We start from the raw sequence: 26471 nt of genomic DNA on the forward strand, positions 1-26471 counted from the left end.
CAGCGAACCCCTGTACAGGGATTGTGCGGCGCCTCCCCAGAAGGCCTAAATGCACGGCAGCCAGGAACCGTTGGTAGGAGTCTCTGTACGAACAGGCGTAGCTCGGGTACGACGTCTGCAGCAGGCAGAACACGGGTGTGGTACCGGAGATGTTCACTGCGGGTATGGCCGGTGACGTCCACTGCGGGTATGGCCGGTGACGTCCACTGCGGGTATGGCTGGTGACGTCCACTGGGGGTATGGCTGGTGACGTCCACTGCGGGTATAGCCGGAAGGTACAGACGGCACTACGGTGAGATAGAGTATTAGAAACGGGCAGATAACAAACAGGTAACAGAAGTACAAAGCGGCCTGAACACTAGCAGAGCTCAAGTAGAAGCGTTGCTCGGGCGCCTGCTGCCGGGGGAGGTGAACCTAAATACCTATTAGGTAACAGGTGACCTCTGAGGTCACTTCCAGAAAACGGGGCATACCACTTTAAGAAAGGGGGCGTGGCTTCGCGCGCAGCCTAGAGTCACTTACTGCAATTCTGTGTGAGGACGGGAGACAGGAAGAGGCTGCAGCATGCCTGGGAGTAGGAGCAGCGTCTGCAGAGCCATGGGACCGGTAAGAGGAAGGCCTTCGCTGCCTGGGACTGGGACCAGGAGTGCACGTGGGAGCCATGCTTGGACTGGGCAGATGTGAGGGAGAGCTCCCCCCACCGGGGTCTGGTGGGACCAGGCGTTACACATTATAATTCAGTTCTTGGATAAGTTGTGCTAAATATTAATGCGTAGAGTAAGTAGCGGAGGATTATGTAAAGTCTTAAATATAACTTTCTAAAGGTAGAGTACGGTATAATATATTCCTTGGGGAAAGGTCAACAGCTAGAAGGGGATAAAAAGTCAGGTTAGTGTAATGGGATCAACCATTCAGACTGCATCATCAATGTAGAAATGGATTTGAACATTGCTTCAGCACTTGCCCACAAGGGGGCAGTGTCAGACTGTGCAATCACAGACACAGAGGTGGGAAATCCCCTACAGTTTGTGTGTTCTAACCAGGAAGAAAAAGAGCGGGAGCACAGTACAGCCCCGGAGCTCAGCCAGCACAGAGCTACGTGTGGTCTCCCTGAACAGAGGGCTCTTTTGCAACCGGATTCTTGGAAGGATCACCCAGTGAAAGTGGTTTCTGCCATCCCCGGTTTGCAGAACTTTGTTTTCACCGAGGATCTAACCGGACTGCAGAGCATCGCGCCCGGAGTGCATATCCAGGGGCTGTGACAACTTGACTGCAGAGCATCGCACCCTGAGTGCAAGTGCAGGGGCCATTACCGACACAAGGGAGCCATCCGTGCAACCGTGACCTCCCTTCTTCTGCTCGGTGTGCCCCGGGACTAAGAGACTGACTAGAATCCGTTACCAGCGGGAGAAGATCAAAGGAGAAGACCGAGGAGCTGCATCCCTTCAGCGCTGCACCGGGACCCATCATCGTGAGACTCCAGGCCTGCGACGTGGGAGCGGCATCTTCTGGGATAGACTGGTACGTGATTGTAGGGAAAGTTAGGGAAAGTTGCCGCCATTTCTTTGTGTTTTTCTCTTTTCTTTTTTTTTTCCCTTGCTGCTGTTAGGGCCAGGTGGACGGGCAGACCCAGGAGGTGGATCCACTGGGCCGAACACCTCACTAAAGGCAAGGGGTCCGGTAGCCGGAGCACTACAGGTAGCAGGACAGTCCGTTCGAAGGAGTGGAGTGTAGAAGTCCCTGGGACCACGGAGTCACCGAAGGTAGTCCGGGTGACGGAGCTCAGGTTCGGAGGCCGAGATGTTGTCAGGCAGAGTCCGGAATCGACGGAGCGAGAAGACGGGTCACCACAGGGATCAGCGATGGTATGGACTGACGGGATGGCGGACAGCCACCGTTCGGGGTTCGGGAGTCGACAGGACCGGATGGCGAGGCAGGAGCGGCTCTAGGAGAGAGATAGGTAAGTATACCGCAAGACACAAGGAGACCTGACTCCTAGCTTAGCAAAACACGAAGAACAGGCCCCGCCCACTTGGAAAGGATCCCCCTATATACCCAGTACCTGATCCTTCAATATCCTGTTGGAGGACACTGGCCCTTTAAGAGAGGGTCAATGACCGCGTGCGCGCCCTAATGCGCATGCGCGAGGCCCGGGTGCCAGAAGCCAGAGGAGGGAGCGGTGAGTAGGAAGCAGGAGAGCCGGGCTGAGGCCGAGTAGCTGACGGGCGCCGGGAGCGGGGCCGGGCTGCCTGGGGACCGCAGGCGATGGGGCAGGAAGGCTGTGGAGCGGGGGGCCGGGAAGCCTGGCACGGGAGCGGCGGAGCGCGACCTGAGAGCGGGGAAGCGTGGCAGGGGAGCCGGTAAGCAAGGCAGAGGGGCCGGGGAGCATGGCAGGGGAGCCGGGGAGCCTAGCAGGGGAGCCGGGAAGCGTGACAGTACCCCCTCCCCCACGCCCCCCTCCCCGCAACCGGGACAGGAAGGCACGTATCAGGGGAGTACCCACATTCTCCCGGGGTTCCCAGGACCTATCCTCAGGACCATACCCTGCCCAGTCCACCAGGAAGAACTGTCGGCCCCGTACGGTTTTCATGGCCACGATATCCCTTACCGCATAGATGTCATCATCGGCAATAGGAGGAGGAGCAGAACTGGCAGCAGCGGAGAAGGGACCAAGGACAACCGGCTTGAGCAGGGAGACGTGGAAGGAGTTGGGTATTCTCATCGTGGCCGGGAGCTGCAGCTTGTAGGAGCCCTCATTTATTTTGCTGAGGTCTTTAAACGGCCCGATGTAGCAAGGACCCAGCTTGTATGATGGTAGCTTCAATCGGACGTACTTGGAAGCAAGCCAGACCAGATCTCCTGGAGAGAAACACGGAGGATCCAGACGCCTCTTGTCTGCGTGTCTCTTCATCCGCAGGGAAGCACGTCCAAGGGACGTCTTGACAGAGTCCCAAATCGTTGCAAAGTCACGGACTACAGCATCAGCAGCAGGGACATCCGAGGAAGAGGATACAGGTAATGGGACGGAAGGCTGAAGTCCGTAAACGACATGGAAGGGAGAACTGGAGGAGGACTCACTGACGTGGTGGTTATGGGAGAATTCGGCCCAAGGAAGGAGCGTGGACCAGTCGTCGTGATGGGCGTTGACGTAGTGACGTAAGAAGGAGGTCAAGATCTGATTGACTCGTTCCACTTGGCCATTCGACTGAGGATGGTAGGCTGAAGAAAAGTCCAAAGTCACTCCCAGATGTTTGCAGAGAGCCCTCCAGAAGCGGGAGGTAAACTGAGTTCCTCTGTCGGACACAATGTGTGAGGGAAAGCCATGCAGCCGGAAGATGTGCTGTATGTAGGCGTCAGCGAGTTCCTGGGCAGAGGGCAGTCCAGCCATAGGGACGAAATGAGCCATTTTGGAGAACCGATCCACCACGACCCATATGACTGTGTGTCCGGAGGACAGGGGCAAGTCCGTGATAAAGTCCATTGCAATGTGTTGCCACGGAACGGAGGGTATAGGCAAAGGCAGAAGACGGCCATATGGCAGGTGTTTGGGCGTCTTGTTCCTGGCACAAGAGGAGCAGGCTGAGACAAAAGAAGCGACGTCCGTGCGAAGGGATGGCCACCAGTAGTGACGTACAATTGTACTCCATGTTTTCTTCTGCCCAGCATGGCCGGCTATTTTCGAGGCATGGCCCCAGTGCAACACTTTTTGCCTGTCAGTCTCAGAGACATAGGTCTTCCCAGGCGGTATCTGGACCAGGGTGACAGGGGCCACCGGAATGATTTTACTGAGGCAGATGATGGGCTGGGATGTCTCCTCCTCCTGCTCCATGGGCATGAATGACCTGGACAAGGCATCTGCTCGTACGTTCTTGTCCGCGGGTCGAAAATGGAGCTGGAAATCGAACCTGGCAAAGAACAAGGACCACCTGGCTTGCCGTGGGTTCAGTCGCTGAGCGGACCGCAGGTATTCTAGGTTCTTGTGGTCTGTGTAAATGATCACGGGGTACACTGCTCCCTCCAGAAGGTAGCGCCATTCCTCCAGAGCCAGTTTGACTGCTAATAGCTCTCGGTCACCGATGGTGTAGTTGCGTTCAGGCGCTGAGAAGCTCTTGGAGTAGAAACCTCAAGTAACCATCTTCCCGGAGGAGGACTTCTGCATGAGCACCGCTCCGGCTCCCGAGGAGGAGGCATCCACCTCCAAGGTGAACTGTCAGTTTAACTCAGGACGGTGGAGCACAGGGGAAGAAGCAAATGCCTGTTTCAGGGAGCCAAACGCGGCGTCGGCCGCAGGTGACCAATCCTTTGGATTAGCCCCCTTCTTGGTCAAGGCGGAGAGAGGTGCAGTCAGAGCAGAGAAGTGAGGGATGAACTGACGGTAATAGTTTGCGAATCCCAGAAAGCGTTGGATTGCCTTCAGTCCGGAAGGAGGGGGCCAGTTGAGAATGGAAGAGACCTTTTCCGGGTCCATCTGCAGACCGGTATCGGAGATGACGTACCCCAGGAAGGGAAGAGACGACTGTTCGAAGACACACTTCTCGTACTTGGCGTACAGACGATTCTCCCTCAGTCTTTGTAGTACCAGCTGCACGTTCTCTCTGTGGGTCTGGAGGTCCGGAGAAAAGACCAGGATATCATCGAGATACACCACCACACAGACGTAGAGAAGGTCCCGGAACACGTCGTTCACCAATTCCTGAAAGACTGCTGGTGCGTTACACAGGCCGAAGGGCATCACACAGTATTCATAGTGCCCATCACGAGTATTGAATGCGGTCTTTCATTCGTCCCCAGAGCGGATGCGGACCAGGTTGTAGGCACCCCGAAGATCCAACTTGGTAAACACACGAGCTCCTCTAAGCCGATCAAACAATTCGGGGATGAGCGGCAGGGGGTATTTATTTTTCACGGTGATCTGGTTCAATCCCCGGTAGTCAATGCATGGGCGTAGGTCGCCCTCTTTCTTCTTAACGAAGAAAAAACCTGCTCCAGCAGGAGAGGAGGATCTCCGGATGAATCCCCTTGCCAGGTTCTCTTTGATGTAGGTAGACATGGCCCGTGTTTCAGCAGGAGACAGCGGATATATCCGTCCTCGAAGTGGTGTAGTTCCCGGGAGTAGATCGATGGCACAGTCGTAAGGACGATGTGGCGGCAGTACCTCTGACTCCTTTTTATCAAAGACGTCCGCGTAGGACCAGTAGGCCGAAGGCAGTCCTGGTAGGGACTCCGGAACCGGAGGTCGTTGGATGGGCTGTATAGTCTTCAGACAGTTCTCGTGGCAAGAGGAGCCCCATCGGGTGATTTCACCAGTACCCCAGCTGACTGACGGTTCGTGTGTCCGTAACCAGGGGAGTCCCAGCAGGATTTGATGAGACATGTGTGGGAGGACGTAGAGAACGATGTTCTCGGTGTGCAGGGCACCGATACGTAGTTCCACCGGCTTGGTGATCCACGAGATGGTGTCAGAGAGGGGTCTCCCATCTACAGAGGCAATCATGAGGGGTTTAATATTAAGCAAAAGGAAAAAAGGGGACAGCACTCACCGATAATTGCTGTGAAGTACTCAGGTTTATTTCCCTGTGCCACAGGGGCGAAACGGCCGTTGTCTTTCTGTGCTGACCATCCTCATTCCCTCCCTGTAACGCCGAAGCATGTATCCTCCGACCATGAAATAAACCTGAGTACTTCACAGCAATTATCGGTGAGTGCTGTCCCCTTTTTTCCTTTTGCTTAATGTACCATGTTCTGATGCTTTTGGAATAAGCACCCCGTAGCTGTACTCAGCACAGTCCGACCTGGAAGTTTTCACTTGTTACAGCAGAGATCAATAGCACCGCGTGTGCTTCCTGCAACTAGGCGCTGGTTGTTTGATGTGGACAGTCCTTAGTGGAAGTAGTGCCCCGCAAATCTTTCTTTTTACTACTACAAATCATGAGGGGTTTGTCGAGTGGAGTAACAGGCACCTGGTACTTGTCCACCGTGGCCTGCTGGATGAAATTGCCTGCTGCCCCGGAATCGAGGTACGCCTCGGCCGTGAACCGCGTCTCTCCCGTTATCACTTGAACAGTCCACGTAACCGGATCTGAGAGAGTCCCAGCACCTAGGGTGGCCTCTCCTACCAACCCTAGGCTTTGGAGTTTCCCGGCCTCTCTGGACAGGAACGTAGCAGGTGTGTGCCCTCTCCGCAGTAGAAGCAGAGACCCTTAGCGAGCCGTTCTGCTCGGCGTTGTTCGGACTGCCTCAGACGGTCAATCTGCATGGGTTCATGGACCGAGACGCCAGACGAAGCCAACTGAGGTACGACGGGCTTCTGCGGAGGAGAGGAATGCCGTATCGGACATCTCTCGCGGGACACCTCTTTGGATCGTTCCTGGAATCTGAGGTCCACGCGGGTGGCTAATGCAATTAGGGCATCCAGTGTAGGAGGAACATCGCGGCCTGCCAGCTCGTCCTTAATACGACTGGAGAGTCCTTCCCAGAAGGCGGCGGTGAGGGCTTCATTGTTCCACCCCACTTCTAAGGCCAAGGTGCGAAAGCGGACGGCATACTGCCCCACCGTCAGGGTCCCCTGACGTAGCCTGAGGAGTGATGAGGCGGATGCGGCGGCACGTCCGGGCTCGTCAAAGGTGGTTCTAAACGCCTGCAGGAATTCCTGGATGTTAGTCGTTACAGGATCCTCCTTCTCCCACAAGGGGTTCATCTAGGCCAGTGCCTCACCCTCCAGATGGGACATCACAAACGCCACCTTGGCTTGGTCGGAGGCAAACAGGTGCGGCAGCAGCTTAAAGTGGAGGGAGCACTGATTTAGGAATCCTCTGCAGGTCTTGGGATCTCCGGCATAGCGGGGTGGAGAGGCCAAGCGGAGTTTAGAAGCTTCCGAGGTAGCCGCCACGGGAACTGTGGCCGCGGCCGTGGCCTGTGCCGTTGAAGCCTGAGATGCCAGGGACGTGGCAGTTGCTTGCAGCGTGTTCAGGCGGGTATCTACCGAGGACATGAAGGCCAGGATGCAGGACTGGGTCTCGCGCTGTCGTCCGAGTTCCTGCTGCAAGTTGCCCAGCTGGGCCGCTAGTGCTTCGGCGGGATCCATGGCCTGTTCTTACTGTTAGGGCCAGGTGGACGGGCAGACCCAGGAGGTGGATCCACTGGGCCGAACACCTCACTGAAGGCAAGGGGTCCGGTAGCCGGAGCACTACAGGTAGCAGGACAGTCCGTTCGAAGGAGTGGAGTGTAGAAGTCCCTGGGACCACGGAGTCACCGAAGGTAGTCCGGGTGACGGAGCTCAGGTTCGGAGGCCGAGATGTTGTCAGGCAGAGTCCGGAACCGACGGAGCGAGAAGACGGGTCACCACAGGGATCAGCGATGGTATGGACTGACGGGATGGCGGACAGCCACCGTTCGGGGTTCGGGAGTCGACAGGACCGGATGGCGAGGCAGGAGCGGCTCTAGGAGAGAGATAGGTAAGTATACCGCAAGACACAAGGAGACCTGACTCCTAGCTTAGCAAAACACGAAGAACAGGCCCCGCCCACTTGGAGAGGATCCCCCTATATACCCAGTACCTGATCCTTCAATATCCTGTTGGAGGACACTGGCCCTTTAAGAGAGGGTCAATGACCGCGCGCCCTAATGCGCATGCGCGAGGCCCGGGTGCCAGAAGCCAGAGGAGGGAGCGGTGAGTAGGAAGCAGGAGAGCCGGGCTGAGGCCGAGTAGCCGACGGGCGCCGGGAGCGGGGACCGGGCTGCCTGGGGACCGCAGGCGAAGGGGCAGGAAGGCTGTGGAGCGGGGGGCCGGGAAGCCTGGCACGGGAGCGGCGGAGCGCGACCTGAGAGCGGGGAAGCGTGGCAGGGGAGCCGGTAAGCAAGGCAGAGGGGCCGGGGAGCATGGCAGGGGAGCCGGGGAGCCTAGCAGGGGAGCCGGGGAGCGTGACAGCTGCATACCCGGAAGGAGTGAAGATCCGGGGACTCCACCATACACATGTGCTCAGATAGTTCGGTTGACTGTGTTATAAATATGTTTCATAGTAAAGAAATGTTACTACCGGTAAAATCTGAGTATGGGGATTTTGTTGGAATAGAGCATACACACACACCCGCGGCCCTACCACCGGTCGCTTCATGTGGCGTAGTCGGCAGGATGTGTGACCAACAAAATCATCCCCCGGTAGTAACTTATAACCGGACAGCTCCCCCGACGTCTATTGTCAATCAGGTGAGAAAGTTTAACGGACGGAACTATCCTGTAACTGAATGGACTGAACAACTTAAGATAGTGGGGGAAATGTATAACACTGATCCTAAGACCTTAGCAGAAATGGCCACGCTAACATTAGAGGGGGAAGCATGGACGACAGTCAGGCTGGAGACGGTTAGGGGCCGGCGTACGTTGGATGACTTGGTGCGGGTGCTGGAGAACACCTATGGGCCGACCACATATGCGGCAACATTGCGCTATATGTTCTTCCGGCGTACTCAGCTCGAGTCGGAGGACATTCCTCAATATGCCAATGCCCTTCAAGTGCTGCTAGAACAAGCCTGTAGAAAAGAAGAACAGATAGCTAGTATGGGTGCCCGTGACCTGGTGTTGACAGATCAGTTCGTGACGTGATTGAGAGACCCGTACCTTAACCGCTCATTGCAAGATCTACTCCGGATAAATCCGGCCCTTAAGTTCGCTGAGGTCAAACAAGAAGCTATAGAACGTTCAAGGGGACCTGTCGTGGAGACACAGACATATACCGCGGCTTGCAGGTCCATATTTGGTATCGGGACTCCGAACAGCGACACGGAAGAACTGAAGCAGATGGTGGCAGAGTTGCAGAAACAGGTGTTACAGCTCACCCTAGACCAACAGGCGGGCCGGCAAGCGAGACAACAACCCAGCCGGCCGATGGGAAGATGCTGGACATGCGGCGACCCCCGCCATAGAGCAAACCATTGCCCCCAGAACTTTAAAGTTCATCCACGGTCCGATCTACCAGAACCAGCAAGTCATGTCTCACAACAGCGGCCGCCTTTAAACTAGACGCCCCTGCCAAATAGGCTCACTCGGCAGGGGAGGCCAAAGAGAGGGGTGTGGGAAAACAGAGCCAGCCACGGAACAAACTTGCATCAAATAGCCCCACCCTGGAAGTATTACTGGAAGGGATCGCCGTACAAGGGTTAATGGATACTGGGTCTCAGGTATCCACCATCTCCGAGCAGTTCTACGAAGAGTGTCTAAAGCCGCGGGTTGCCTATGACCCGGATACCGCCATCAAGATCAAAGCAGCCAATAATCTACCCATTCCGGTGACGGGAGTTGCCTGGATGAACACCGAAATCTGTGGCCAAGATCTCAGGAAGAGAGGGATAATTGTGGTCAGGGAAGGCTTTGGATCAGAAACGCCCATGATTATTGGGATGAACATCTTGAAGGACCTGAATCTGGTGTTGTTTACCAAGAGGGGGCCCAAGTACTGGCAAGAAGTGACCGCACATAGGGCCACCCGCCGTGCCTTTCAGCAAGTGGTTCGGACCTACAACCTCCAGCGAATGACAGAAGAACAACTGCCACTGGCCACGATCACCGTACCCCGCCATACTAGGATCACCTTACCGGCTGGGAAAGAGACAGTTATCTCACTACCCCTTAGCACCACGAGACAGCTTGAAGGCGTGGAGGTGCTGCTTGAGCCGCGCACCCCGAAGGAAGGGAATCTGAATCCACTAGTCGCTCGAACTCTAGCAGTAGTGAGAAAGGGAAGAATTCCTGTCAGGCTGGGCAACACGGCTAACGTGAGCGTTGACCTAGAAGCCGGGACACAGCTCGCCCGAGTCTACGCTCTAACCGAAGAGGTGAACCCTATGAGCCCCCTCCAGTTTGTTCCGTCTACAGAGGGAGATTGGACAGTGACGGTCTCTGCCATGGCCGCTGTCGCGGGTGACACCAACGCGGGGCGAGAACTACGAGAGAAGTGTCAGTTGGACATATCCCAATACTCCAAACGGGAGGTGTCCCAGGTGGAAGAGCTACTTCAAGAACATCAGGCGTCCTTTGCCCGGCATGACACCGACTTTGGGTGCACCACCAGTATCAAGCACGAAATCCCCACAGGTGACACTGCTCCGATCCGTGAAAGGTACCGCCAAATACCTCCCCAGCAATACCAAGAAGTGAAAAATCTCCTGAATTCCATGCTACACGCTGGAGTGGTACGAGAAAGCCAGAGCCCCTGGGCTGCACCGGTGGTGATAGTCAAGAAGAAGGACGGGTCCCTGAGGTTCTGTGTGGACTACCGCCGTTTGAATGCTTGCACCACCCGGGACTCATACCCTTTGCCAAGGATCGAAGAATCCCTGACAGCCCTGAAGAAAGCCAAATACTCCTCTTCGTTGGATCTGGCCAGCGGATATTGGCAGGTACCCATGCACGAGAAAGATAGAGAGAAGACTGCTTTCATCCTACCCATGGGCCTGTACGAGTTCGACCGGATGCCCTTTGGTCTGAACAACGCGCCGGGGACTTTCCAGCGGCTGATGGAGCGCTGCTTGGGAGACTTCAACTTTGACTTCACCCTCATCTACCTGGACGACATTGTAGTCTATTCGGCCACATTTGAAGAACACCTGCAGCAGCTGGGCCATGTGTTCAGTAGGTTGAGAGAACATGGCCTGAAGTTGAAACTCAGCAAGTGCCGTCTTCTGCAGCCCGAGATCAATTACCTGGGCCACCGGATCTCAGCCGAAGGTGTTCAGCCGTCTTCAGAGAAGATAGCCGCCGTACGGGATTGGCCGCAGCCCACAAACGTCAAGGAGGTCAGGGCTTTCCTGGGGTTGGCCGGCTACTACCGCGGGTTCGTCAAAAACTTCGCCCGGCTTGCTGCACCCTTGCATGACCTGCTTCGAGGGACCACCAACAGCCCCAGAGGACGACCCATCAGCTGGGGACCCAGCCAGGAAGAGTCCTTCCAAGCCCTAAAGGGTGCCTTAACGTCTTCCCCCATCCTGGCATATGCGGACTACAACCTGCCCTTCCAACTACACACCGATGCCAGTCTACAGGGTCTAGGGGCAGTACTTTCACAGGTACAAGAAGGCAAGGAACGGGTAATAGCCTATGCCAGTCAGTCCCTACATGAGGGTGAGAAGAATCCCACCAATTATAGCTCGTTCTGGCTGGAGCTGTTGGCCCTAACATGGGCTATGGCGGAGAAATTTGCAGGGTACCTCACGGGGACCGAAATACTAGTCCTGACCGATAACAACCCGTTGGCCCACTTAGAAAATGCGAAGCTCGGAGTCATGGAGCAGCGTTGGATGGCTCGGCTCTCCAAGTTCAATTACAAGATCAAATATAGGGCTGGAGCTGAGAATCAAAATGCGGACAGCCTGTCTAGAGTGTCATACCCCTTACTCCACCGAGACCGGGATGAAGAATTAGAAGGGGACGAGACGCCTGACTTTGCAAAGCTCGCCCAACAGATGATGGATTACCGCCAGTTCATTGTGGGCGAAGCTGGAACTCCAGTGGGGGTCGCCTTGCCACCCCAGGAGTGGTGCAGGCTCCAGGACCAGAACCCTGAATGGGCTCTACTCAAACAATGGGTGAAGCGGCAGCAGAAGCCTCCCGCCGATATACGGGCACGACTGTCTACCGGGACCTTGACCCTGCTCAGTCAGTGGGACCGGCTGATTCTGAGAGAAGGAGTGCTATACCGGAAGGTTCTCTTGTCGCACATGCTGGAGGAATGCACACAAGTTGTGGTGCCTGATCAATTGGCCCGTGAGATGGTGGCCAAAGCCCACAAAAGGAATGGACACTTCGGAATAGACAAGACCTTTCGGTGGATTCAACAGTCCATCTATTGTCCGGGGCTCCGCAAGCTGGTTGAAGACGTCTGCCAAACCTGTCGCACCTGTGAACTACACAAGTCCCCTGAGCAGCGTGCACCTGTCCAGACAATTAAAACATCCAGGCCCCTTGAGCTGTTGATGGTGGACTATCTGCTGATTGGGACGGCGAGCAGTGGCTATCAGTACTGCCTAGTCATGGTGGATCACTTCACAAAATTCGCTGTCGCTGTTGCTACCAAAGACCAGACGGCTGAATCGGCTGCACGGGCCATCTGTCGACAGTTCATCCACGTCTATGGGTGTCCGGAGAGGTTGCACTCCGACCAGGGGGCTTGTTTCGAAGGCCGAGTCATCGAAGAGCTGCATCGGATGTATGGGATCCAGAAGTCAAGGACCACTCCTTACCACCCACAAGGGAACGGTGCATGTGAATGCTTCAACCGGACTCTACTCCAGCAGATCCGCACCTTGGCCGATGATAAGAAAGATCAATGGCCCCAATTCCTTTCCGATCTATTATGGGCCTACAACAACCAGGTCCACTCCGTGACTGGTTACACCCCACACACCCTTCTCTTTGGCCGCCCCGGAAAAGGGGTCCATGACCTGAACCTATTCCGCCCTGGAGATGATGTCTGCCATAACTACCTCTCCTGGCTAAATGCTCACCGACAGAAGATGGAGACTGTACACCGGCTGGTGAGCCAACAAATCTGGGGCCAGATACATGCTGACCCACTCCCCGTGCAAGAGCACCCCTTGAAGTTGGGACAGCTAGTCCTGCTCCGTATCAAGAAGCCACAAGGGAAACTTTGAGCCAAGTGGGAGACTGAGGTCTACCGGGTAATCGAACGCCCCTACCCCAACGGGCATGTATACCGAGTGCGGGGTGAAGACAGTCGCAGCATCGGCACTGTGCACCGAAATATGTTGCGTCCCTGCCGATCCCAGCCTGACTCCCCTACCACCGTACCCGGAGGGGGTGACGCTGCCGACACGACTGACGTCACGGACGTTTCCCAGCATACTGATCACGTCGACTCTGAGACCGGTGACCCACCTACACAACCCAGTTCTTCCCCCGGAGTGCTGACTGAAGTGGGGCATAAAGACAGTGACGGGGAGGGGAACAACCGACCCTTGAGACGCACTGACCGCACCACTGCTGGGATCCTGCCCGGGCGGTCTTACAGGGACCAGTATATATGGCCCACTTCTCAACCAACCCCTGTGACATCTGCAGTCATCACTGCCTGGGAACCGACGGTAGTCGACAGGGACTGCCAACCTTTAAGTGGGGGGGTATGTAATGGGATCAACCATTCAGACTGCATCATCAATGTAGAAATGGATTTGAACATTGCTTCAGCACTTGCCCACAAGGGGGCAGTGTCAGACTGTGCAATCACAGACACAGAGGTGGGAAATTCCCTACAGTTTGTGTGTTCTAACCAGGAAGAAAAAGAGCGGGAGCACAGTACAGCCCCGGAGCTCAGCCAGCACAGAGCTACGTGTGGTCTCCCTGAACAGAGGGCTCTTTTGCAACCGGATTCTTGGAACGATCACCCTGTGAAAGTGGTTTCTGCCATCCCCGGTTTGCAGGACTTTGTTTTCACCGAGGATCTAACCGGACTGCAGAGCATCGCGCCCGGAGTGCATATCCAGGGGCTATGACAACTTGACTGCAGAGCATCGCACCCTGAGTGCAAGTGCAGGGGCCGTTACCGACACAAGGGAGCCATTCGTGCAACCATGACCTCCCTTCTTCTGCTCGGTGTGCCCCGGGACTAAGAGACTGACTAGAATCCGTTACCAGCGGGAGAAGATCAAAGGAGAAGACCGAGGAGCTGCATCTCTTCAGCGCTGCACCGGGACCCATCATTGTGAGACTCCAGGCCTGCGACGTGGGAGCGGCATCTTCTTCTGGGATAGACTGGTACGTGATTGTAGGGAAAGTTAGGGAAAGTTGCCGCCATTTCTTTGTGTTTTTCTCTTTTCTTTTTTTTTTCCTTGCTGCGTACCCGGAAGGAGTGAAGATCCGGGGACTCCACCATACACATGTGCGCAGATAGTTCGGTTGACTGTGTTATAAATATGTTTCATAGTAAAGAAATGTTACTACCGGTAAAATCTGAGTATGGGGATTTTGTTGGAATAGAGCATACACACACACCCGCGGCCCTACCACCGGTCGCTTCATTAGTAATACATATCAAGCAATACTTAGCTCACAATGTTTATTACGCTTGCCCAGGTCGAGATTAAACCTCAACTCTGGGGGAAGAGAGTCCGGCCTTTAGGTGAAACGAACAGTTCCTGAATTAAGATCCTTAGTCCACCATTAAATGAGGAAGTACTAAAGGATATTGCAAGAAAGAGTAGTAGTTCCAAAGTATAAAGTTAGTGGTGGAGTATCCATTGTAATCATACAGTAGCCTTATAACTGGTAGATCCAATAGGGCTGAAAGATTTAGTAGTCTTTTCAGTTAAAAACTCCTAAAGGGGGCTTTACACGGTACGACCGATTGTGCAATTTCACAATCGATCGTACCCGCCCCCATCCTTTTTGCGTCACAGGCAAATCGCTGCCCGTGACGCACAAAGTCAGTAACCCCCGTCACACGTACTTACCTCTCGTGCGACCACGCTGTGGACGGCGAACGTCCACTTCCTGGAGTGGGAGGGACGTTCGGCGTCACAGCGACGTCACACTGCCGCCGGCCAATGGAAGCGGAGGGGCGGAGATGAGCGGGATGTAAACATCCCGCCCACCTCCTTCCTTCACATAGCCGGCGGCGGCCGCGTGACGCAGGTGAGCTGCTGTTCATCGTTCCCGGGGTGTCACACGGAGCGACGTGTGCTACCCTGGAAACGATGAACAACTAAATTAAATGATATTATGGAACCTAGCGAGCAGTACACGACTCACGATTTGTGAACCATACTGCGTCGCTAGGAGGTGTCACACAGGCCGGCATCGCCAGCGATGCCGGATGTGCGTCACAAAAACCGTGACCCCGACGATCTATCGCACGATAGATTGTCTGGTGTAAAGCAGCCTTAAGATCAAGATCCATATTTTCAAACTACAACTGATCAGAGACCATGTAAGGCTACTTTCACACATCCGGTTTTTGCTCTGCGGCACAATACGGCACTCTGCAGAAAAACCGCAACTGTTTTTTTTGCCGCCGGTTGCGGGTTTTTTTGCAAAGACTTACATTAGTGCCGTATTGTGCCGCATGGGCTTGCGTTCGGTCCGGTTTTTGCCGCATGCGGCAGATTTAGCCGATGCCGCGGCCGGATAGAACGTTGCCTGCAACGTTTTTTGCTCCGGCAAAAAAAAACGCATCGCGCCGCATCCAGCTGCTGCGGCGCATTTTCAATGCATGCCTATGGACGCCGGATGCGGCAGGATGCGGAAAAAACCGCATCCGGCCGCCGCATGCGGTTTCTTACACTGCGCATGCTCAGTAGCGTGCCGCAACCGGAAAAAAACGGACCGGCCGCATGTAAAAACGTACGCAAAGGATGCGGTGTTTTCGCCGCATCCGTTGCATAGGTTTCACAGCCGGATTGAGCCGCAGTGCTCAACCCGGATGTGTGAAAGTAGCCTAAAAATAATTCTTAATCAAGTGGAGCAGATATGATGGCCATTCCGATCAATGTTTATGTTAAAGCGTTGAAGTAACTGAAATCCTTCCTTCGGTAATGAAACAAAGAAGGACTTGTTGTTTAAACATAGCTTGATAGGTGCGGACTGTGACCATTTATATTTTTATTGCACTGTTGATAAGTTCTTTTGTGAAGCCCTAAGGCTATGTGTGCACAGTTCATTTTTCGCGCGTTTTTCTGGTGTGTTTTTGGGCTCAAAACTGCATGACTTTGCTTCCCCAGCAAAGCCTACGAGTTTTCATTTTTGCTGTCCACACACAACTTTTTTTTAAGCTGTGTTTTTGAGCTTAAAAAAAAATGGACATGTCAGTTCTTTCCAGCGTTTTTCTGCGTTTTCCCCCCATGCAATGCATTGGAAAAACGCAGCAAAATGCGGTAAAAACGCACGCATTTTTACCGTCGCGTTTTTTGACGTTTCTGCAGCGGGTGCGTTTTTATGCGCTTTTAGCGGCCAAAAACGCAGCGTGCGCACATAGCCTTAGAAAGTTTCCTAGCTTGTAAAGTTGACTTACAAAGGTCTTTGAATAATGAAATCAAGTCGAAAGTTCTTGGGAGCTTCATTGAGTTTCTTGTTAGTGACAGCAATTTATTCCTTGAGTAGAGAGAGGAGAAGGTGACGATTATATCCCTTGGGGTCTCCTTGGGGAGGTAAGAAGGTTTTGGAATTCTATAGGCATCAGACACAAGTTTGTTGTTTGAAAGATCTGGTATCAGTGTGCTTGTCATTGTCTTAAGATAATATCTTAAGTCAGTTGGGATTACCGATTGTGGAACGCCTCTTATTTTCAGATTTTTTCTTCTAGCATAATTCTCAGAATTTGCATTTTTAAAGTTGAAATGTCTTTACGTATTAAATTGATGGAATTATTTAAATCTTCTTTTTTTGTTGTATAACCAGAATTGCATTATCCATATTTTCAGTTTTCTTTTGGATATTATTGATTTCCGTAGATAAATCTGTAATCTGTATGGCAAATATTTGTTTGATAGAGGCCAGCATTTCATTGAATATTTTCTTAGCAGATAATTCTGTGATGTGGGTGTCTGAGCAGTCGGCATCATCACAGTCCAGTATTATTGAATCCACAGTACAATCGTTTGGAGGGTAATTACCATCCTCAGCAGAGAATCCTGATATATAAGTGTCCGGAGAGTTGACATCGTCTTCTGTACAATTGCTTGAGGGGTAACTATGATTTCCAGCAGACAGTTCTAAAACATGTGTGTTTGTGCAGTAGGTATCATCACAATCCAATATTTTACAGTCTTTTGTACTATTGCGTGAAGGGGAATTAAAATTTTTACCAGACAATTCAGAAATATGGGTATCTGGGCTGTAGGCATCATCACAATCTAGTATTTTAGAGTCATCCGTAATGGAGTCTTTGTCTGGGTTGATGGTACGTTTAATTGTATCGCTCATGTTTTTGAGATGTTTATCCATATTGTCCTGAAAAGCTTTACATAACCTTATTAAATATGATCTAGTGATTGGAGAGTTAGTAGCAGGGATATTAGTTAAAGATAGAGAGTCTTTTTCCCATAATGCAGTTGCATTTCCTTCAGATTCATCAACTGGTGAAGGGGTGGAAATTTCCCCATTAGTCTTGGGTTCCTCTATGTTAGCTGCATCAGATATATTAGTGTGGTAAATTAGTTTTGTATATTTGTCGTCTTCTTCTGAAGTTACCCTTGCAGGAAGAAAAGGAGCTATCTCCTATAGATTACAGCCCCTCCAGTGGTCCTCTCCTTGTATTTGAACACTATCATTATTTTCCTCATGGGAGGGTGAAGCTATTTTGATCTCCGCAGCTTTTACATCTGCAGCCGCTGACTTGTGTTTTTGTATATCTATTTCCTGATGCAGGGGTGTTGTAGGCTTGGAAGGAGATAGTACTGAGCCTCTTGGTGGATTTTGTCTCCAGGGTATCTTATAATCCTGGTCTTGGGTAAGTACAGCAGGTTTTCTGTTTTGCGTTGACTGCACTTCTGTTCCAATGTTATCGATTTAGTATCTGTGTTACATGCTGTGGATGTGGACCAAGACTTCCTTACAGGCCTTAGATGAGAGCCCAATTTTTGCAAGTGCAGGAGGGTCCGAAGGGTTATGCCCTACAAAATTAGATGCTTGTAACTGCCTGCTTTTGTCATTTTGATGAGGCTCAAGAGGAGTATTTGTTTTATGTGTAGTGTTTCTTCTATTTAAGGTGGTTTTATTATTTTTCCAAACCCCAGGCATTTCCTTTAATTTGTTCAGTACCACATATGTTAATGTAGTACTCTTTAGTTATCTATATAACTTATTTGGGGGTAGCGCAGGCGTTCAGAAGATACAGGTCTGCTCCGGTTCCTCACAGGTAAGGAGCCTCCTGTAGATAAGAGGATTTCTTCAGTTGTCTCAATCAGATCAGCCTCCACTGAGGATCGTATAAGTACGGCACCACAGCTCCACTGCCATGTTACAGCAGCAGGTATAGTGTGTGAGGAGTAACCATGGCAACCTCAGCACAGCAGCCCGGCCTCTTCCTCACACCCTGGATGCTGTTCAGTCACAAATTCCTTAATGACAATTTATTAGGAGCTTCTTATTCTTTTGGTGTGAAATTAATAAAACTTTTATGTGCTTGAGCTTGCTGACCGAGTGATTTATTTGGTGTTACAGCCCTCACATACTCTGTGATGACAGGAGTCCAGGGATATCAGCGGAGCTGCAGCTTCCCTCACTGCCTGGAAAGATGATTGATATCTAATCTATTCCTTATCAGAAACAGTTGGTTTTAGGGTCTTCAGATCCCCCAACAGTGAATCATAGATTAGCAGTAGTGAGTTTCTTCTATAAACTCCCTGAGGTCCAATTCATTGGGGGAATCACTATTCTTCAGTGCTTTCGCTTTCAGGGGACTCCCAGGCCTAGAATTGTGTCACATACTATATACGGATAAGGCTGCACATCAAACTTAGATAATAGTATAATGCCTCAAGCATATGGACAAATATTGGAATATACAATGAAAAATGCTACTTGCTAATTTGAACATGTGAATAATGAATTGCATACCTGCCATGAATATTAGGAAAAAGGAGATATTTAGCAATCGCATTGATCAATGTAACTGAGCCCCAAGGCCTCGTCAAGGCATATCTCTATATTGGGGTCCCTAGCTCTGTGACCCTAACTGTGTGTCATCTCATTGCAATTAAAAACTGCTATGGGTGGAGAGGGGTAACTAAGGACTTTCTTATATAGGAGATGGAAAAAACATGGCCGAAAGGGGCGGAGCTGTGTTCACATTCAGAAAAAAACTACATATAACTGAATAGGATAACTGAAGTGAGCACTAATATATATATATTATGAGTGCAAGCCAAAAATTACATACTATATACGGATAAGGCTGCACATCAAACTTAGATAATAGTATAATGCCTCAAGCATATGGACAAATATTGGAATATACAATGAAAAATGCTACTTGCTAATTTGAACATGTGAATAATGAATTGCATACCTGCCATGAATATTAGGAAAAAGGAGATATTTAGCAATCGCATTGATCAATGTAACTGAGCCCCAAGGCCTCGTCAAGGCATATCTCTATATTGGGGTCCCTAGCTCTGTGACCCTAACTGTGTGTCATCTCATTGCAATTAAAAACTGCTATGGGTGGAGAGGGGTAACTAAGGACTTTCTTATATAGGAGATGGAAAAAACATGGCCGAAAGGGGCGGAGCTGTGTTCACATTCAGAAAAAAACTACATATAACTGAATAGGATAACTGAAGTGAGCACTAATATATATATATATTATGAGTGCAAGCCAAAAATTACATACTATATACGGATAAGGCTGCACATCAAACTTAGATAATAGTATAATGCCTCAAGCATATGGACAAATATTGGAATATACAATGAAAAATGCTACTTGCTAATTTGAACATGTGAATAATGAATTGCATACCTGCCATGAATATTAGGAAAAAGGAGATATTTAGCAATCGCATTGATCAATGTAACTGAGCCCCAAGGCCTCGTCAAGGCATATCTCTATATTGGGGTCCCTAGCTCTGTGACCCTAACTGTGTGTCATCTCATTGCAATTAAAAACTGCTATGGGTGGAGAGGGGTAACTAAGGACTTTCTTATATAGGAGATGGAAAAAACATGGCCGAAAGGGGCGGAGCTGTGTTCACATTCAGAAAAAAACTACATATAACTGAATAGGATAACTGAAGTGAGCACTAATATATATATTATGAGTGCAAGCCAAAAATTACATACTATATACGGATTATACTATTATCTAAGTTTGATGTGCAGCCTTATCCGTATATAGTATGTAATTTTTGGCTTGCACTCATAATATATATATTAGTGCTCACTTCAGTTATCCTATTCAGTTATATGTAGTTTTTTTCTGAATGTGAACACAGCTCCGCCCCTTTCGGCCATGTTTTTTCCATCTCCTATATAAGAAAGTCCTTAGTTACCCCTCTCCACCCATAGCAGTTTTTAATTGCAATGAGATGACACACAGTTAGGGTCACAGAGCTAGGGACCCCAATATAGAGATATGCCTTGACGAGGCCTTGGGGCTCAGTTACATTGATCAATGCGATTGCTAAATATCTCCTTTTTCCTAATATTCATGGCAGGTATGCAATTCATTATTCACATGTTCAAATTAGCAAGTAGCATTTTTCATTGTATATTCCAATATTTGTCCATATGCTTGAGGCATTATACTATTATCTAAGTTTGATGTGCAGCCTTATCCGTATATAGTATGTAATTTTTGGCTTGCACTCATAATATATATATTAGTGCTCACTTCAGTTATCCTATTCAGTTATATAGAATTGTGTCACAGACCTGCCGGGAATAACTCCCTATATCTTTCTTATCTACCTCAGGAAATTGATGAGGCTAGTCTCTAAATGATCACAGGATATTCCTATGTCTGATGAAAAAGGATTTGATCAGTGTTTTCTTCTTTGGGTAGATTTATTTGTCGCTTGAACTTACTGACTCATAGAACTCATTCACCTAGCGTCCATCTTGAACGGACGCAGGCCACGCCCTCTTCAGGATTTTGCTATATGGCAGTGCCATACTAGCACTAGGATGCTGTATCCCAAGCAATGCCGAGGTTTCATAAAACAATGCACCCTGCATTTTAAGCTGTTGGGTCAATCATTTTCTTCAGATCAGTCCAAAGTGGTGTTTCTGATTTCACACCTCGGTGGAGAAGCTGTCTCCTGGGTCTGTACCTTGTGGGGAAAAAATGAGCCAATTACTAATGACCTCATAGAATTTCTGGAGAGTTTTTGAGAAACTGACGCAGGTCATCTTGGCTGCACCCTTTTGTGTTACACGTCGTGGCTCTCTTATTGCAAGGAATGAGGTGGTCCCCCATTCCTTGTCGGCCACGAGCCCTCCTGCTCAGCAGCACCAAAGGTCTGGGAGACTGCGCAGTCTGCAGGAGTTGCCTTCTCAGAGACACAGCAGAAGGGTGACACCTAGTGGTTCTCCCCTTGCAAGGAATGGAGCGGTCTCCCATCCCTTGCCTGCCACGAGCTCTCCTGCTCAGCATCACGGAGGCTCTGGGAGGTTGCGCAGTGTGCAAAGAATAGATGCTCAGGGAAGCAGCAAGACTTCCCATGTCTCTGCACATTGTGAAACCGGGGATCCCACCTTTATGACCCAGAGGCAGGAAGATGAGCATGTGCTCCACGTGACGTCTTCTGATTCGCTCACTGATATCACACGGCCCCATGACGAGGCTGGTGATGTGCTGAATCCTGACTGGCTGGGCCAGGACGTCACGAACCCTGATTGGGTCACGCCCGTCTCGCGCCCGCCCTTGGGTGGAGCTACACCTCCTTAAAAGCTCCCCCTGCCATCATGGCGGTGCGCGACCGTCCTTCTATGTTTGGATGTCTGGCAGCGTGCTGCCATGCCACTGCTTAGGCATTATTGTCTTTTGTGGGCTTTGCCCTTGCTGCTCAGGCAGCACCTAGTTTGCAGGTCTTGCCCCTGCCTTGCTGCTCCGGCAGTATCCCGTTTAGCAGGCTGTGTTCCTGTCCCAGGTGAGCTCCTCGAGTCTCTGTCGGACTCACTTGGTTTCTGAAGCACACGTGCGTGGGCACCTCTGTGCTACCCCCGTGCCATATTCCTGTGACTCACGCTGGCACACGTGTGTAGGCACCTCTGTGCGTCCCCGTGCAACAGGTACACCGTACGAGAAGCCCCGAGCCATACAACCCTCACGGGTTAGGGCGGACCGGTGTACATAGATCGTCTGTGACGTTCCAGACAATCACTAGCAGCAACCCGCTCACTCTTTCCTGACCATAGCAGCGGTCCCTTACACCGCACAGTGGACCTTGACCGGCGGAAGCTGTCCATTTCCCATCTTGGCACGCTTCCCCGGGTCCCCCTCGTAACACTTTTGAATTAAGATGGAAAGATCAGGCACTGGCGGACACCTTTTGGGAAGGTTTTATCTAAGAGAACCAATGATGTACTGGCTGGTCTTGATATACCTACTACCCTGGATCATCTTATCTCCTTTGCCATACGTTATAGGAATGTTCCAAGGAAGTCTTCTGTGTGAAGAAAGCTATCCACCTGGCTCCATCCTTCCAAAGGCCATTTGATTCTCAGGTTCCTGTTTCTGCTCCTGTTCCTGAGCCTACAAAAGTAATCAGTATCAAAACATCTGATCTACATTGTGAAAATCTCCAAATCGTGGTACTGTGTTTAGGAGCAGAGCACCTTGTCCAAACCTGTTCTTTGAAGCCGGAAACCTATTACCTGGAATTGGAAGGAGGGATTACCCTCCGCAAAAGCAAGCCTTCTTCCTATTCCTCGTTCCATTCCATGTCTGCATCGTTTGGAGACGTTTAGCTCCCTTAGACGGCTCATCTGGACTCCAGTTCTATTGGGAATTTTGTTCAGCAAACTGTGGTGGAGCGTTAGCAGATACCAATTCGACACCTTCTGAAGGCCTTGTTGGTGTCATGCGTGGATGGAATGCTCCTATCCGAACCCAGATGCTTCATTCCTGAGCAAGTGTAATTATGCATTGGAGATAAACATTCGGAGAAGATCCACTTTCTTGTGCTTCCAAACTTGTCTTTTTTCTAGGTCTGCCTAGCTCCATGCTCTTGAGTCTCGTCTTCCAAATTACGATCCTTATCCATTTAGTTTAACATTGCAATGGCCTTCTGTTCAGAGAAGAATCCTTCAGATCCATTAAACATTGTAAATATATTAGAGTAATTATGACCTGAAAGATTTCTATCCTTATCAAAAAAATGCCAGGGACAAAATTTAGGCCCCTGGCCAGGACATTAATCTGCTCAACTGATAAAACTGTGGGTGTCAAAACCAAAATATTACGTCACGTCAAAGCCTACAGATGCTCAGTGTGCAGCATAACAAAAAAGTAACAACGGAAATGGTAAAAAAGGAAGGTCCTGATGATGAGGAGAGGGGTCCTCCTGCAACTTGCATGAATCTGTACCCTACGCTCCCTAACATCTTTATATGGGTCCTCCCCCACCCGACATCATCACGTGCCTAGACCTTCGCTCGCCCTGATCTCACCATGGCTAGTGAGAAGGCCGACGAAAACAGTAGTCTCGCCACTGCACTAATACAACACAAGGTAAAGGAGACAAAGGGAAAATAGACACAAAAAAGAAAAACACTTCAAACCCTTCCAATGCAGCTAAACATCACAGCTGCAATAGTCAGAACTCCTCAGCTTCGTCCAGAGACAGGCTCCTTCCATAAAGGTCAGCATAAAATGAGAAGCTATAACCGGTGTCAGATGGTAAGATGCATGCATTTTTCTAACAAAGGGGAGTGGTCACAAAAGAGATGAACCTGAGATTAAGGTTACAAAGGACAGCCAGAATGGAAAGAGTCCTTAACTCCTACAGCACTAAAAAAAAGTAGATTCACTCAAATCAAGATGTAGACCTATGAACAATAAGATGCTGTGACGTTCTGATCCCAGAGTCGCTAGAGGTCTCCCCAGAGCGGGACACACTCATGACACATTATCCATAAATTCATTCATACTCAAGTACATTTTTTCTTGTTCTGTATTGGAGATCTTCTCATATCCTTCTTATTGGTTCTCATTCCTCCTCTTCATTTTCTGAATTCCAAAATTCTCTGAATGACGTATTAGAATGAACATTTTCTCTTTGATAATCACTTAAATTATCAGGATTACAGTTCTGAAGATTCCAGATCTGTGGATCTTTGCAGTGTCCGTGCAATAGTTATTGTGAGGGATTTTCTATAAGATTTACTTCTGTGAAAGAAGGTGTTTGCCCGACATTGCGCTATGAGCCAAATGTCTATCATGGTGCAGAGAAAGGCGGCAATCGATGTCCCCTAGAAGTGGGACTCCTGGGACAGACAGGGGACAAATGTGGAGTGGGAAAATGTGTGATCAGTGTTGGACAGAAATAAACTCCATTTTAGTATAGGTTATTACTTATGTTGTGCTCTGATCTGGAAGAACAGGAATTGTGAGCACTTTGGGAATGTCACAGAATGGATTGATAAAGGTGTAACTAGATTGTGCCCATTATTTAGAGGAATGTGATATGTACATTGTGTAATGTTCAGCAGAGATTTGGGTAACAGAAAAATGACTTTCACTATCTGCAATTATTATTTTACTTGATAAAGGATAAAAATAAATGTTATTCACTGATAAAGGGGAGAATAGATCAATAGAGAATTAATTAATAGATGTAAGGGGAAGAGAAATGCAGAGTTGTCACAATTTTATGGATCATTGCTGGATATTTGGCTGACAACATCCACTTGTTACACGCCTGTCCCGTGTCTGGGATCTGCCCCTTCCCCCGCTCTGCTAAACTTTCCTGTGCTCCATGTTGGGCTTTGTAAGTAGCCGGACACGCTCCATGTGCTGAGCTTAACTGGCCTATATAATACTACCAAGATACACCCCTGTGTCCTGGTATTAGGACTATTAGTCTGTGCACAGCGACCTGTCTGCAGTCTCCAGAACATCTCCAGACTATCTGTGGCCTCCAGCACCTCAGCTACCAATCTGCCTGTGGCTTCCAGTATGTCTGCCCCTGTCTGAGGTCTCCAGGACGTCTGCGGCTTCCAATACCTCAGTTACCTGTCTGCCTGTGGGTGTCAGTACCTCTGCAGCCTGTCTGCAGTCTTCAGGACTTCTGCTGTATGCCTGTGACTGATAGTGCCTCTGCTACTCGCCCCAGGTCTTCCAGGATATCTGCTCCATGTCCGTCCACGGCTTTCAGTCTCCTGTCTGCCTACAGCCTCCATTACCTCACTTTGTGACCCCCTGACAGAAAACCAAGACCATGGCTCCCAATGGCGCAGTTACAAACTTTTTTGAAAAAGTCCCTACACGACTCCGCTCCGTACACCTCGTACACACACGGCTCCGCTCCGTACACCTCGTACACACACGGCTCCGCTCCATACACCTCATACACCTCGTACACACGCGGCTCTGCTCCGTACACCTCGTACACACGCGGCTCTGCTCCGTACACCTCGTACACACACGGCTCCGCTCCGTACACCTCGTACACCTCGTACACACGCGGCTCTGCTCCGTACACCTCGTACACACGCGGCTCTGCTCCGTACACCTCGTACACACGCGGCTCTGCTCCGTACACCTCGTACACACGCGGCTCCGCTCCGTACACCTCGTACACACGCGGCTCCGCTCCGTACACCTCGTACACACGCGGCTCCGCTCCGTACACCTCGTACACACGCGGCTCCGCTCCGTACACACGCGGCTCCGCTCCGTACACCTCGTACACACACGGCTCTGCTCCGTACACCTTGTACACACACGGCTCTGCTCCGTACACCTCGTACACACGCGGCTCTGCTCCGTACACCTCGTACACACGCGGCTCCGCTCCGTACACCTCGTACACACGCGGTTCCGCTCCGTACACCTCGTACACACGCGGCTCCGCTCCGTACACCTCGTACACACGCGGCTCCGCTCCGTACACCTCGTACACACACGGCTCTGCTCCGTACACCTCGTACACACGGCTCTGCTCCGTACACCTCGTACACACACGGCTCCGCTCCATACACCTCGTACACACGCGTCTCCGCTCCGTACACCTCGTACACACGCGGCTCCGCTCCGTACACACGCGGCTCCGCTCCGTACACCTCGTACACACACGGCTCTGCTCCGTACACCTTGTACACACACGGCTCTGCTCCGTACACCTCGTACACACGCGGCTCTGCTCCGTACACCTCGTACACACGCGGCTCTGCTCCGTACACCTCGTACACACGCGGCTCTGCTCCGTACACCTCGTACACACGCGGCTCCGCTCTGTACACCTCGTACACACGCGGCTCCGCTCCGTACACACGCGGCTCCGCTCCGTACACCTCGTACACACACGGCTCTGCTCCGTACACCTTGTACACACACGGCTCTGCTCCGTACACCTCGTACACACGCGGCTCTGCTCCGTACACCTCGTACACACGCGGCTCTGCTCCGTACACCTCGTACACACGCGGCTCCGCTCCGTACACCTCGTACACACGCGGCTCCGCTCTGTACACCTCGTACACACGCGGCTCCGCTCTGTACACCTCGTACACACACGGCTCTGCTCCGTACACCTCGTACACACGGCTCTGCTCCGTACACCTCGTACACACACGGCTCCGCTCCGTACACCTCGTACACACACGGCTCCGCTCCGTACACCTCGTACACACACGGCTCTGCTACATCCACACTGTAAACCCCTCCTGACCCCACACATAAACTTCCCCTCATCCAGCACCATGACAACCAGCACAGCAGAGTCCTGCATACACTGAGGAGCTGATCATGTGACCCTGACTCCTCCCCTCCATGTGACATCATCACAGGTCCTGTAAGCACAGA

The 26471-nt window shown here is 51.1% G+C and overlaps 1 protein-coding gene across 1 annotated transcript in view; it reads left to right on the forward strand.

Moving 5' to 3' along the window:
• The window catches only part of LOC142259272 (uncharacterized), a 65423-nt gene that overhangs the window by 18835 nt on the left and 20117 nt on the right, over positions 1–26471 (forward strand). The window contains exons 6-7 of the mRNA XM_075331750.1: positions 22094–22207; positions 22715–22771. Of these exons, the coding sequence (XP_075187865.1) occupies positions 22094–22207; positions 22715–22771 (171 nt within the window). The remainder of the gene's footprint in view (positions 1–22093; positions 22208–22714; positions 22772–26471) is intronic.

The sequence above is a fragment of the Anomaloglossus baeobatrachus genome (genome assembly GCF_048569485.1).
Source record: "Anomaloglossus baeobatrachus isolate aAnoBae1 chromosome 5 unlocalized genomic scaffold, aAnoBae1.hap1 SUPER_5_unloc_5, whole genome shotgun sequence".
Classification (NCBI taxonomy): domain Eukaryota; kingdom Metazoa; phylum Chordata; class Amphibia; order Anura; family Aromobatidae; genus Anomaloglossus; species Anomaloglossus baeobatrachus.